Source organism: Penicillium chrysogenum (assembly GCF_028827035.1).
Source record: "Penicillium chrysogenum strain IBT 35668 chromosome Unknown utg000005l_segment0_segment0, whole genome shotgun sequence".
Taxonomy (NCBI): domain Eukaryota; kingdom Fungi; phylum Ascomycota; class Eurotiomycetes; order Eurotiales; family Aspergillaceae; genus Penicillium; species Penicillium chrysogenum.
The window spans coordinates 7,823,920-7,837,839 of NW_026622753.1; the positions used below are offsets into that span (position 1 = coordinate 7,823,920).

At 50.0% G+C, this 13,920-nt stretch overlaps 5 protein-coding genes across 5 annotated transcripts; 4 read left to right on the forward strand and 1 right to left on the reverse strand.

Annotated features, from left to right (window-relative positions):
• Positions 1–859: 859 nt before the first annotated feature.
• On the forward strand, positions 860–1,967 carry N7489_011329 (DUF3429 domain-containing protein; the record flags this gene model as incomplete). Its single annotated transcript, XM_056717078.1, has 4 exons — positions 860–1,075; positions 1,142–1,189; positions 1,250–1,474; positions 1,545–1,967. The coding sequence occupies 4 exons, from the start codon at positions 860–862 to the stop codon at positions 1,965–1,967; spliced, it is 912 nt and encodes a 303-aa protein (XP_056564700.1).
• A 2,186-nt stretch (positions 1,968–4,153) lies between these two features.
• On the forward strand, positions 4,154–6,108 carry N7489_011330 (glycerol kinase; the record flags this gene model as incomplete). Its single annotated transcript, XM_056717079.1, has 4 exons — positions 4,154–4,476; positions 4,557–5,551; positions 5,603–5,769; positions 5,836–6,108. The coding sequence occupies 4 exons, from the start codon at positions 4,154–4,156 to the stop codon at positions 6,106–6,108; spliced, it is 1,758 nt and encodes a 585-aa protein (XP_056564701.1).
• A 1,154-nt stretch (positions 6,109–7,262) lies between these two features.
• Positions 7,263–9,887, reverse strand: N7489_011331 (i-AAA protease YME1; the record flags this gene model as incomplete). The annotated part of the gene is made up of 5 exons (XM_056717080.1): positions 7,263–7,655; positions 7,712–9,429; positions 9,487–9,601; positions 9,654–9,794; positions 9,858–9,887. 5 exons carry the CDS (start codon positions 9,885–9,887, stop codon positions 7,263–7,265), a joined length of 2,397 nt encoding a protein of 798 aa, XP_056564702.1.
• A 634-nt stretch (positions 9,888–10,521) lies between these two features.
• On the forward strand, positions 10,522–11,569 carry N7489_011332 (uncharacterized protein; the record flags this gene model as incomplete). Its single annotated transcript, XM_056717081.1, has 2 exons — positions 10,522–11,092; positions 11,124–11,569. 2 exons carry the CDS (start codon positions 10,522–10,524, stop codon positions 11,567–11,569), a joined length of 1,017 nt encoding a protein of 338 aa, XP_056564703.1.
• A 656-nt stretch (positions 11,570–12,225) lies between these two features.
• On the forward strand, positions 12,226–13,721 carry N7489_011333 (mannose-1-phosphate guanyltransferase). The gene is made up of 4 exons (XM_056717082.1): positions 12,226–12,273; positions 12,332–12,375; positions 12,447–13,470; positions 13,527–13,721. The coding sequence occupies exons 1-4, from the start codon at positions 12,267–12,269 to the stop codon at positions 13,544–13,546; spliced, it is 1,095 nt and encodes a 364-aa protein (XP_056564704.1). The 5' UTR covers positions 12,226–12,266; the 3' UTR covers positions 13,547–13,721.
• Positions 13,722–13,920: the final 199 nt, after the last annotated feature.

Genomic DNA, 13,920 nt, shown 5'->3' on the forward strand with positions numbered 1-13,920 from the left:
GGGCTGGGAGCGCGCGATACCGAGGTGGAACTTTTCCCCTCCAAGTAAAGCGGAAAACGGTTAAGATGACTAGGTGTCAGATCAAGGGAGTGAGGAAATCACAAGCGCTAAATTGGGACAGAATGGTGTTGGGTATTCAGGCCCAACATTGAAGTTAATGACCCTGATTGCGTGGATCAAGAGAGGTGATATCTGTTACGCAAGTTGTATGATGGGAGGTACTCGGTACGAACGGGGTACAGCTTCATACGCCAGGGCGGGTACCATTCCCACCTACCACCAAAGTATTTGAAAGGTACAGTGTACTCGCGCTACAATACACTTGGCACTACGTGAGTAGTTGGGGGCCAGTGGTAAGTATTCTGGTTGTTTTCATTATCAAGGCCGTTTAAGCACGAGGCAATGCACAGTGAACCATCCCCCTGCAATATCCTGTACTGTACTGGTACACAGTTGTTTACCCCAGGAGTGACGTAGCCAACTTGGTTAGGGCAGCAGCCCCCAAACTGAAGTTCTGATGCCTGAGGCAACAGGAATTACAACCTGAGGCCAAAATACCTGCATCGAGCTACAATTTGCAGTTCGGGTCGCTGCGGTCCGCCCGAAAGCAGACCACACCTCATCACTCGGTCACTTCATTTCTGGATATTCTTATTTGTTCCCTCCCGGAAAGCCCACGCCGTCGACTTTGTGTTCAAGTCATTTTCCGGGTGTATACCCTTAATCTCCACTCTTCTACTTCTGTCCAGCTTTTTCAAGGTCAATTGGGTGAGTTGACCCTCCTGTCCGGCCATACCCGAGGCTTTTCTCTTCCGATTTGCTAACCCGACGACAACGAAAAGCTGTATACTCCCCCGCCATGTACCGCAACGCCGCTGCCCGCTCTGCGCTCCGCGCTTTCTCGAGCTCCAATGCCTCCGTGGCTCGCTCCGCTCTGGGCAACCAGATCTGCAAGGCTCAGATGACCTCGTCGGCCCGCACTCTGCTCCGTCCCTCCACCTCGCCGAGCTTCGCGCTCGCCGCTCACAAGCCCGTTACCACCGCTCTTGTGCGCTACTCGTCTTCTTCGGCCAAGGTAAGAGACGGCACATGGATTGTGATTTGCGCAAAGACACTCAATGGCTAATTGCCGGTACGGTAGCACGATGAGGATGATATTGATGTTATGGCGGGTATGAAGTCCGAGGCGGTACGTATTTCCATTCACTTGTGAGGCTCTGCATATGCTAACTGCCCATCGCCAATATAGAAAGTTATCAAGGAGACTTTCAGCCTGAGCGGAGTCCCCAAGGAGGCCATGTACCTCGGTATGGCTGGTGTCGTCCCCTACCTGGCCACCTCTATGCAGACCGTCTTCCTCTCCTACGAGATCAACCGCGCCGCCTCTCTCGGTGATGGTCTGATTTTCTCCGGCCAGAGTGCTGAGCTGATGCTGCACATGCTCGAGCCCATCCAGATCGGCTACGGTGCCGTTGTGAGTAGTCCCCAGTCTAGTCTCTTTGAGTAATCAGTTACCGGGTTTGCTAATCGCCGTTTACGGTTAGATCCTTTCTTTCCTCGGTGCCATCCACTGGGGTCTTGAGTGGGCTGGCTACGGCGGCAAGTTCGGTTACCGCCGCTACGCCGCCGGTGTGATCGCCCCCGCTGTGGCCTGGCCTACTCTGATGTTCCCCGTCGAGTACGCTCTGATCAGCCAGTTCCTCGCTTTCACCTTCCTGTACTACAACGATGCCCGTGCTGCTGCCGCTGGCCGCGCTCCTCACTGGTACGGCATGTACCGTTTCGTGCTGACCTTCGTCGTCGGTGCCTCCATCGTGGCTACCCTGATCGGCCGTGAGCAGATCCAGCAGACCATCACCTCCGAGCACAGCATCAAGGACAAGATCAACGCTCTGATCTTCCTGCAGAAGAAGGAGAAGGAGGAGGCTGAGGCTCGCCGTCGCAGCGAGATCGAGGATTCCGAGTAAATTTTGCCTTTTGACAAGGCGGCGTCAACCCCCCCGAGACTAATCTCGATGTTTGCATTACCCGTGATTTCCTGTAGAATATACGCAGAACGCACTAGGGCGGCCACTGAAATTTTCCTTTGTTTAATTGAAGTGTCAATAGTTGGAGACACTAAAAGTGTTCTCGTCCAAGTAACAATGTTTTTTTTTGAGTGAAAAGAATTTCCCAATTGAGTATTGAGTGGGAGTAGATATAAGCGCTACGGATGTACAAGGGTATATCCATGGGTGGATGTATGCCTGCCGCATTGTTAATATCCCTCTTTCTTACTTTTTTTTTTTTTTTTTTTTTTTTTTTTTTTTTGGGCGCGAAACACGGAATGTAAAAAGCTACGCGCTTAAATCTGATTTAGAGCTGCAAGATTAGGTACCCAAGATATAGCTATAATCCATAGATAGACCTCCAGGGCTGTATACGGAGTTAAGGGGCGCAATTGGTAATCGGCATCTTGCCCAGGTGGTCACACGGGTTGCCGCAGATCGGAGTTGATCTAAAGGGGGAATTATAAAGGGCGGGTCGATCACAGAGGTGTCACGGGGTGCCGAAAATATCGACTAGAGATCTAAACTATGGAAGGAACTAGCTGAAATAGTGAATATTATGGGGAAAAAAAGAGGGTACATTGTTCCTTTTATGCAAGTCGCATTGAATTTCGATGCTTGAAAACGGATCCCAGGGAAGGTCAAGCGAGACCTGCATGCGAGGTACGGAGTACACATAGTAACGGCCGATAACAGGAAACATGCTGGAATCCACCTAGATCGGCCTTTTTCTTTTCTTTTTTGCTTATTTTTGTTCCTTTTTCCGTCTGTGTCCCTGGCAGGTTTGACAAGACCCTCTCCACGCCTTGAGATAATGGCCTCTAATAGGGCAATTAAGCCGGTTAATAAGACCGGACCAGGAATGAACCTGGTACTGGAGACGTCATCCGGGGGTTTATGTGTTGTAGGTACCTAGGTAGGGAGGGAGTAGGGATTTAACTATTCACCAACATAAATGCCAATGTGCCAACAAGGATCTTGATCAATCAGAATGAGACCCGGGAAGTAGGGAGTCAATATCATAGGTAGTTCCATTGGAGGAGGGGTTGATGTGCTCGAATGTTCTTGGCCTCGACTAGAGCCCGTTCTCCAGGAATGGGGAATCCCCATTTTTTTTCCTTTTTTTCCTTTTTTATACTTCTTTCCCCTATAGGCTATATAAATCAATAATTCTTCCATGGGATTTTCTCCATGAATAGGAATCCAACTAATCTGCAAAGAATGTCGACTAATAAAAAAGGGGGTTCTAGAACGACTAAAGGGACCGCAGGGGAAAAATGGACCGTGTCATGTGTACGATCGACGGGGCTTGTGGAGTGCCCAGGCTTGGAGAGACGGGGTTGAGAGGGAGATGGTTTATATAAGGATAAATAGGGTATTAGGTATTAGGTATGGTATATATAAGATAGTATTATATATAGGAAGTATTATAGAAAGGTGTGAATAGTATGAAGATATCCAAGGTAACAACCATATCCTAGAAATAGCTTTAATAGATCATATACCTAGGTAGATAATAAGATAATATAGAAAATAAGATAATATCTCCTATAAAGAGCAAATAGTGGGGGAGGTGACGAGGTCTTCTGATCAGAAAAAATCCGAACCGGATTTCTCATTTTCTTTTTCCCCCCACCTTGGCCCAGTCCACCCCTTTGGATAAAGAGGAGAGGCCCTGGTTCTATTCCGTGATTCTTGTTTTCTTGTTTTCTCCCGATTCTTTTACTCGACTATACTCCTATCCTCTTATACTCTTATCCTCTTATCCTCGATTCTCGATTCTCGATTCTCTATACATACGACTCCGACACACTCTCTATTCGAACAATTTCACCTTTCCACCTTGCCACTTTTTCACCTTTTCACCGTTGTTCTATTTTATACACATTGAAGTGACCACCTACTTTTATACCTTTGGTCACTTCTCTGATACGTCACGCTCCACTTTTCTGCGGGAGCTGGTCCCCGTATCCCAACACCGCCACCTCGTAGTTCTCTCCGTCATTCCCCCCCCTCTTTAAATCTTGGACAGTAAAATCGCTCTCTCTCTCTTAATATCTCTCTTTTTTTTTTTTTTCTTTCGTCTTTTTCACACATTTTGGAAGATGCGGAACCCTTTCGAATTGGACTATGAGAGCGTTGATGGAGATTCCGAACCCGCCCAGGATTTCGAGCTCCCCGAACAACATGTGCACCAGCATGTGGAGGACAAACAACGGGAGCAACTGAATCTCAACTATCGTCCAAAGCAAAGAGACGATGGAGATGTTTCCTTGCTACAGGATGAGCCCGAGGATGAAATGAAGAGTCGATTCATTGGTACCATTGACCAGGGTACAACGAGTACACGATTCATCATTTTCGACTGCACCGGTGTTCCTATCGCCAAATACCAAACTGAATTCCAGCAGATTCATGAACATCCAGGGTAGGTGTTCAGACCCCCTTGCAATCCCTGCCACCCCTCCCCCTTCCGACTCGATATTAACGTGCCCCGCACCCCCGCAGATGGCACGAACAGGACCCTTACGAATTGGTCGAGTCGGTCTATATCTGTATCGAAGAGGCTATGAAATCCTTCCTTGCCCTCGGCTACACCACATCCGACATCGAAGCCATTGGTATCACCAGTCAAAGAGAAACCGCCTTGGTCTGGGACTGGGAGACCGGCGAGCCCCTGCACAACGCAATCACGTGGACCGATACTCGTACCGTCAACCTGGTACGGGAATTAAAGGAAAAGCCCGGCGCCGATGAACTCCGTAATATTTGCGGTCTACCCCTCTCCACATACCCCTCATCCGTCACGCTACGATGGATGCTCGACCATCTGCCCGATGTCAAGTCGGCCTATGATGATGGTCGGGCTGCATTTGGAACCGTCGATAGCTGGCTCATCTACAACCTCAACGGTGGTCCTCAGAACAAGCGTCTGGTTACCGATGTGACCAATGCCTCACGAACGATGTTCATGAACCTCGAAACCCTCCAATACGACGATCGCCTCTTGAAGTTCTTTGATATTGACCGGAACAAGATCCGTCTGCCTGAGATTCTTCCCTCGGCTGATCCCGAGGGTTTCGGTAAAATGGCCGAAGGGCCGCTGGAGGGTGTTCCCATTACCAGCTGTCTGGGTGACCAAGCTTCAGCCTTGGTCGGTCACTGCGCCTTTTCTCCGGGAATGGCGAAGAACACTTATGGCACCGGATGCTTCCTCCTTTACAACGTGGGTGAGAAGCCGGTTATCTCGAAACATGGTCTCTTGGGCACCGTTGGTTTCCAATTAGGGCGAAACCGTAAGGCTGTCTACGCACTGGAAGGCAGTGTGGCCGTGGCGGGCAGTGGTGTCTCTTTCCTAATGAATAACCTCGGCTTTTTCCGCGACTCGCGGAAGGTCAGCGATTTGGCCGCCAGTGTACCGGATAGCGGAGGCTGCATTTTCGTCACTGCGTTCAGTGGTCTCTTTGCTCCCTACTGGATCGATGATGCCCAGGGAACTATTTGTAAGTCTCGAACACGGTGCCTCGTCTCGTATTATCGCTAACGTTCACCAGGGGGAATCACCGCCCACACACAGAAAGGACACATTGCCCGTGCAACCATGGAAGCGGCCTGCTTCCAAACGAAAGCTATCCTCGACGCCATGGCAATGGACAGCGGCAAGGGCCTGACAGAACTGGCTGTGGACGGCGGCATGAGTAACTCCGACGTTTGCATGCAGGTGCGTTTCAAAGTTTCCTGAAATTCAATCCCCAGACCACACCACTAACTGTTATTCTCGTTTCAGACCCAAGCCGATATCATTCAAATCCCCGTCGAACGACCCTCAATGCACGAAACCACTGCCCTCGGCGCCGCCATCGCCGCCGGCTTCGCCATCGACATCTGGAAGGATTTCTCCGAACTTAAGCATATGAACCGCGCCAACCGGGCCTCATTCACCCCCGCGATGTCCGTCAAAGCCAGCGCCCGAATGTATAAAAAGTGGTCCAAGGCCGTGGAGATGTCGCGCGGCTGGATGGCCGACGAGGACAGAGAGGAACACCATGACGACGAATAAACAACTTTTATACATATTCCTTTGAGATGACCCCAATACCGTCATCGACCCCGCGGCCCAGGTTGTGCATCTCACACCATGCACGATACATACACGCGCAAGAAGAGAGATTTGAGAGGAGGGTTACATGAAGATCATATCAACCGGATATCGCACATATCCTCTCTTGGAGATACTCGGATTGTTTCATTTTTCTTTTCCGGGGTGGAGGGGGGAACATTTGGACAACCTCGAGTTTTCCCATTTATACATATTTAGAGAATTTCCGACTAGAAAGTCCGTCCTAATAGGCGTTCGCCACGCCCATGTCCCCCTTCATCATGACCGTTATGACGGGAGTCGTTTGTTCCAGAAGATGAGCTGGGGTTTGCCTTTTTTTTTTTTTTCTCCATTTTGCCGTTGGCTAGTTTCCCTCTGGAACGAGCTCGACTTGGCACTGTATATACAACCCGTTTGTGAGGAAATGAAGAAAAAAAAATTCAAAATATATCATCTCTACAGAAGAATCTAAACAAACACTGAAGATCAAACTCTATCGTAATATCATCGTATGTCAACACCGTCAACCAGTTCATCAGATAATTCTCCGAACCAAAACCCCATGACATCATGTCAGTGGAGAAGCTTCAAATCAAGGTGATTTCAGTGCCTGGGCAGTGATGCGCCGGTGAAGTCATGATCCCCCACGGTGCCAGACTTGTGATTTTAGGGTTTGGCCTGTTACTATATTTGGAGATGTGGGGATGAGAGAGAATCGGGGGTTTCAAGGTCAATTGCCTCCAGGTTACCTACTTAGGTACCTAGGTAGGTACTTAGGTATATGGCCAATTTACTAATAGATTGTAGATTGTGACGTATTCGTACAGCATACAAAATACAAAATACAGGGAATATGTACAGAGATCAATTCAAGCTTCAATGGTAATTACGCACGCAGAAAAGCGAGTCGAAAACCAGAGTCAACGATGATCTGACTGAGACATGATGTAGAAAAGAGAACCAAGGAAATATGGTATTTTCAATAAACGCCCGAATGGTTAGGGGATGCACGATGGAGACGAAAAACACCGTAGGGGGGGAGTGATTTGTAGAGCAAGGAAATAAGATATGGGGAAATTGAAAAGAGGAGATTACAGAGTGTGTGAGGAGATGACTTATTCATTGGCCGTGGGTGCTCTTCCTGCCGCAGACGGGTTGAGATTGGTCGACTGCAAGGCACTGGGAAGCTTCAGCGGCGCACTAGGGGCGGACAAAAGCTTGTTGAGCTTCTCGCCCTTCAACACCTGCTCCATCTCCTCCTTTGTGAGCGTCTCGTATTCGATGAGCGCCTTCGTCAAAAGCTCAAGTTCGTTGCGCTTTTCGGTCAGGATGTTGGTCGCTCGGTCACGGGCCTCCTCTACAAGCCGGCGCACTTCAGCCTCGATCTCTTGCTTAGTCTCCGATGATAGGCTGTCGTAGTTTGTAGACAGGTCGACGTTGCCGAGTTTCTTGGAATATCCGAACCGGGTGATCAACGTGAAGGCCGTCTCGGTGGCACTTTGGATATCCTATAGAGACCGTTAGTGTTGAAAAAAACAACAAGATTACAACCAGCAAGACTTACAGCTGAGATACCACTAGTGACATTGTCGTGGCCGAAAACTAGCTCTTCAGCAGCCTTGCCACCCATGGAGACGGCGATGTCTGCCAAGTATTCGGTATAGTTCCTTGAAACAGTATCCATTTCCGGCAGGAAGTGAGTGATACCAAGGGCCATACCACGGGGAACAATAGTGATCTTGTATAGCGGAGTGGAGGAAGGAGAGAAGTGTGCAACAAGGGCATGACCAGCCTCGTGATACGCAGTCAGGAGCTTGTCCTTGTCTTGAATGATGCGACTGCGAGCCTCGGCGCCCATCATGATCTTATCCTTGGCCCAATCAAAGTCGAGCGGGCCAACAAAAGCCTTGCGGTCACGGCTGGCATGGACTGCAGCCTGGTTGACTAAGTTCTCTAAGTCAGCACCGGAGAAGCCGGGAGTGCCCCGTGCAATGACTCCAACGTCAACATCAGGACCGAACTGGATCTCCTTCATGTGATGTCTCAAGATGTCCATTCTGCCACGAACATCAGGCAGGTCAACAACAACCCTACGGTCGAACCGACCGGGTCGAGTGAGGGCCTTGTCCAGGAGTTGAGGGTAATTGGTGGCAGCAATGATGATGACACCGGTAGTCTGGGAGAATCCGTCGAGTTCCGTGAGCAACTGGTTGAGTGTCTGCTTGACATAAGCAGCGTCACGCTCGTTTCGCTTTCCACCTATCGCATCCAGTTCATCGATGAAAATGATAGCCGGTGCCTTGCCACGGGCCTGAGCGAACAAATCACGAACACGCTTGGCACCAACACCGACGTATACCTCATCGAATTCAGATCCAGACATGTAGAAGAATGGGACACCCGCTTCGCCAGCAACAGCACGCGCAAGCAAGGTCTTACCAGTACCGGGAGGACCAACCAAGAGAACACCCTTGGGCAGCTTACCGCCTAGGGAAGAGAACCGATCTGGGTTGAGAAGGAATTCCACCAGCTCCTGCAGCTCATCTTTGGCCTCGTCACAGCCATGCACATCACTGAAGCGAGCGGTTTGCTGTTCGGGCTGAGCTTCTTTGTCCTGCGCACCTCGAACGTTCTTCAGAACGCCAGTGGTTTCAACCAAGATAGTGACCGTGACCAGAGAGATGTAAGTGAAAAATCCGAAAATGAGCAAGAATTTGACCCAGCGGAACACTGTGCTTCCGAGAGACTCGTCGACCACGACGTAAAGAGGAGCGTCCTTAGCACCGGTACCGTTTTGTTTTCCCATTCCGATTTGACTGCCAGTAGCCCGGGCAGCGACCGCTTGACCAACTGCCTGGAGCTGTTCAGGGCTCAGATTGTGGTTTGGCCCGGCAAAAGCGCCAGCTCCAGCGTCGGCGCCACCGACGCTTGACTGGGCCTGTTGGACCAATGCTTCAGTTGTCAGATCGCCTGCAAAGTAGCCACTCCGGTGTCGTTCGATAACTATGCCCGGCATCTTGGCACGCAGAAGAGCCGAATAGAGAGCATTTTGAGCATCTGCGTTGTTCGGACTCTTGTTGGCGATCTTCTCCTTCTGAGCTAGTACATGATGCCAGGAGCCTCCAAACAAGAACCGTTGCTGTTGTGATTTCGACAGACCACTGACCTTCGGGGGAGTGCGTAGGGAGTTAAGGCGGAATGGGGTTAGGGTTGAGTATGAACGGGCAGCGGGGATAGCATGGCGGATCGGGGTAAAAGATGAGGTAGCCCGAAGTACATTGTCTGTTATCGACGGTTAGAATAATTCACCAAACCAGTTTTCTCAAGCCCAAAACATACTTCGGTTCAGCAATGACGACCATGTTTGTTGCGACGGCCGGCTGACGATGTCCGCTCGTAGGGCTTCGATGGAAACACCTTCCAAATATTCAGGCAAGGTCGCGCGTTGAGTGATCTGTCTTCATCAGCATGGAGTGGCATCAAATGGATGATAGGTTATGCCATACCGTCTCCTGTCCTTGTCGGCTAGTACTGCGCTGGAGAGACTCGCTGACATTGGTCGTCGTCGTTCGCCCGGTCTGTTTCCAGGGAACGGCCAGGGCGTTATACATTGAAGGCCAGAGATCCGATGTCACGGCAGCGACATTCTAGCAGCAGGTTGCTTGTGTCAGTCGTGAGATCTGGACGAGGTATTGCGAAGTGATACTCACAGGCATGGGGATCGGGACTTGGAAGGCCATGACTCCAATATACAGCGGCACTCGGCCGGGTGCGAGGATGGACGTGTGCTCCTCTTAGTCGAATTTACAGCCGAAAAGCGAAATTCAATCAGTTAATTCCGAGTTGAAGAGACTGACATCGCTGACGCAAGAATGAAGATAGAGATGAAGGCGACAGTGTGCTCCGCTTTGATGCGGCGAATGGCGACAGCCACTTAGGTCTGAATGGGCGACCGTAGAGTCATCACGTGATACTAGATGGCACGTGCACGGTATAACCGGGGGCATTTATAGTGTCGTCAGCTCTCATCAACTGACGAAGGAATGAATAGGACATTTAATGGAAAACGTCGTATGGCTTAGTTATTTATGGGTGATTCGGAGCAGTCGGTAATAACAGGGTAGGTGATAGTAGCTGAAAGGGGCAGCTACACCTGTGGTGTCGACAGAAAGCTGCCCATGGTTCGCTCCCCGGTCTTTACGAATTTCAACGACTTGACATCTACGGGCATTTTGAACTTCTTTCGCTTTCCAGACGATATTGAAATGACCTTGTGACAGGCTCAATGGCCTCGGGGATCTTCCGGCCTACGCTCTTTCTCAAGGATAAGAGCTCCCCTTAACCTGCATATTCTGCCCTCTAATGCAGACCGATATGTCTCGAAAAAATATCTTCTTGGTGGGGGCTCCGTTGTCAGCGAATCTGAACTGGGACACAGATGAGCTTCTCAACAAGCCCATGCCTCCCTTTCAGGAGAATCCGAGCAGCCCAGAACAACAGCTATCCCTGGAGCAACCACCTGTAAGATGGAGAGTGTTGCGGTCATCAGTCGATAAGCTAGGTGACAATTATGACTCTTTTCAAGGCTATGAGGATCCAGCCTTTTTCATCTCGCATCAACTGGCTATTGCGGTAGATGCGACAGATGCGACACAAGAACAATCGGACGATTCGATTCTTCAATTCTACGACCATTCTTTCGCTATCCATGAAACCTCCGAGGTAGCTGGCTCAGATGTATATGTAACAGATTCCACGCAGGACAGCAGTCTGGGCGAGGACAGCATGTTGGCTAGCTTTACGAGGTTGGACAAACCAGACACCACAAGGTCACCTCGCATCCTGCATATCCCTGGATCCCTCAGCAATTTGCAAGACCTTCCCACGGCCAGGTACATCCAATCCATTGCACCGCAAACGATGACGGTGAATATGATCGTGGGGGGTGTTGGCAGTTCATCCCCCACGTCGGATAGTAACGCGTCAATGGAAAACCGAATTGGACCTCATCGAGCTCGTCGTTGGAGACGAGACAAGGGCTGGGTTTGCAGTCAATTTTTGGCTCAAGCCAGAGAAGCCGACCGCTGCCAAGAACAACGAAGCGGATCGCCTACGTCGATCGCTGGCGTCAATTCGGCCCCGCGACATTGTGTTGCTCCGAACTGTCGGGCTCAGTACATTCCAAGATCGGGTGTATGGACAGAGTCTGCGCCGAGGGATGACTACGGTCGAGCTGTTGCATCGACAACCGGTGGATGTGACGGATGCAGTTGGGTTTTACCAGGGCAGAATCGAAGAAGGTAGCTCCCACGATGATCAGCCGGTTCTTAAGGTTCGCCGAGTACGAAATTGGATGCTCCGGTTTGTGACGAATTCGGTTGGAATGTCGCATCCACGTGGACTGCCTCCGGATACGCAGTAGTTAATTTATTGTTTCCTGTTTCCATGCTTTACATAGTCCATGGGTTAAATTATTAACTTAGTAAATATTGTATCTTCCAAGGTTGTACTCCATACTAAGTGCCAACCTTGGAAATTAATGATCGTATCTAAGATGGGAGACGGGGAATAATCACCCAACCACAAATTCCCATGACTTAAATTTCAGGGGCGACATCTCATGACCATAGGAAATTGGAGGTTTAGTTTCGCGGGTGCCATCTGCATTGCCCCGGTGAAAACATGCAATAGCATTGGACATATTGGCCGGGGATGGCTGAGCTAGTGAGAACCTCAGGAGACCAAAGACTTCATGAACGCGTCAGGGATGTTGAGTACTTGGAATTTCATGTGATAGAATGTACAATTGAATACCACTTGATACATCCATCCATTCATTCATATAAAAATATAAATATAAATATAAATTCCATCCCCAAAACAGCTCCAACAGCTGAAACACCGAAGGTGAAGTATATGAGAGCCCCCTTTTTCCCGCAAACAGACGGCCCCTCCAATCACCGCCACTCACGTGCCCCCCCCACTTGGACGAAAATAAATCCATCAACGGCCAGGTGTTCCCTAAATAACAGAGAGTCTTTCTCTCCTTTTGATTCTCCTTACTATTCCTAATCCTTTTTTTCTAATTTTTTTTCTATTCCTTTCAATTTCAATTCATCATGAAGGGTATGTTGTATAGTCAATGCCTTCTTCTTCTCCCCCCCGCTAACCCCTCTCTCTACAGCTCTCATTCTTGTTGGAGGGTTCGGAACTCGTCTGCGTCCTCTGGTAAATATCCCTATTATATATTTTATGCATTATTCTCTACTTAACCAGCTGCTAATACTCAATTGTTCTAGACCCTCACCCTTCCCAAGCCTTTGGTGGAGTTCGGAAACCGGCCCATGATCTTGCACCAGGTTGAGAGCTTGGCTGCTGCGGGTGTTACTGATATCGTTCTTGCCGTCAACTACCGCCCGGATGTGATGGTTGCAGCTCTAAAAAAGTACGAGGAGCAATACGGAGTCAATATTGAGTTCTCCGTCGAGTCCGAACCGCTGGGCACGGCTGGTCCGCTCAAGCTGGCAGAGGAGATCCTGGGCAAGGATGACTCGCCTTTCTTTGTGCTCAACTCGGATGTGATTTGCGACTACCCCTTCAAGCAGCTCGCCGACTTCCACAAGAATCACGGCGATGAGGGTACCATTGTCGTCACCAAGGTGGACGAGCCCTCCAAGTACGGTGTCGTCGTGCACAAGCCCAATCATGCCTCCCGCATCGACCGCTTCGTCGAGAAACCCGTCGAATTCGTTGGCAACCGCATCAACGCCGGTATCTACATTCTGAACCCCAGTGTTCTCAAGCGCATCGACCTCCGTCCTACCTCCATTGAACAGGAGACCTTCCCCGCTATCTGTAAGGAGGGCCAGCTCCACTCCTTCGATCTCGAGGGCTTCTGGATGGACGTCGGTCAGCCCAAAGATTTCCTCACCGGTACTTGCCTGTACCTGACTTCCCTGGCCAAGCGCAACCCCAAGATGCTTGCCCCTCACTCAGAGCCCTACGTGCACGGCGGAAATGTCATGGTTGACCCCTCCGCCAAGATCGGCAAGAACTGCCGTATCGGTCCTAACGTGGTTATTGGTCCCAACGTCGTCATTGGCGATGGTGTCCGTCTTCAGCGCTGCGTCGTGATGGAGAACTGCAAGGTCAAGGACCACGCTTGGATCAAGTCCACCATTGTTGGCTGGAACAGCTCTGTTGGCCGCTGGGCGCGTTTGGAGAACGTCACAGTTCTCGGAGACGACGTTACCATTGCCGACGAGGTGTATGTCAACGGTGGCTCGATTCTGCCCCACAAGAGCATCAAGCAGAACATTGATGGTACGTCCTGGTTCCTTCATGATCTTTCATAACCCTATACTAATCAGTTTATACAGTTCCCGCGATCATCATGTAATCTCATTTCCTACTTCCCCCTCTTCCTTCACGTCGCTATGCCTTTTGAAATACCTCCCTTCAACTCTCGTGCCGATACCACCCTCCAGTCCGCCTCCTTGATGCATAGAACCGGAGTCGTTTACTGCGTTGTCTTCTCTTCTGTTGCCGGCTTGCCTTTTCTTCTAGTGACGGTTTATCGCCCTCTCAACTTCCTTTCGTCCGATCAATGCACTCAGAAACCTAGATGGTGAAAACGTGCGCTTTCGGCTGTTTTGCAAGAAATAACCCCTTTTAGTCTTGTCTTTCTACTTTTATCCTCCAAATTATCCCCGTTTTAGTGCTACATTTTGAGGGTTTCGTCACTACATCCCCGCTCCCTTGCGTTTGGCCACC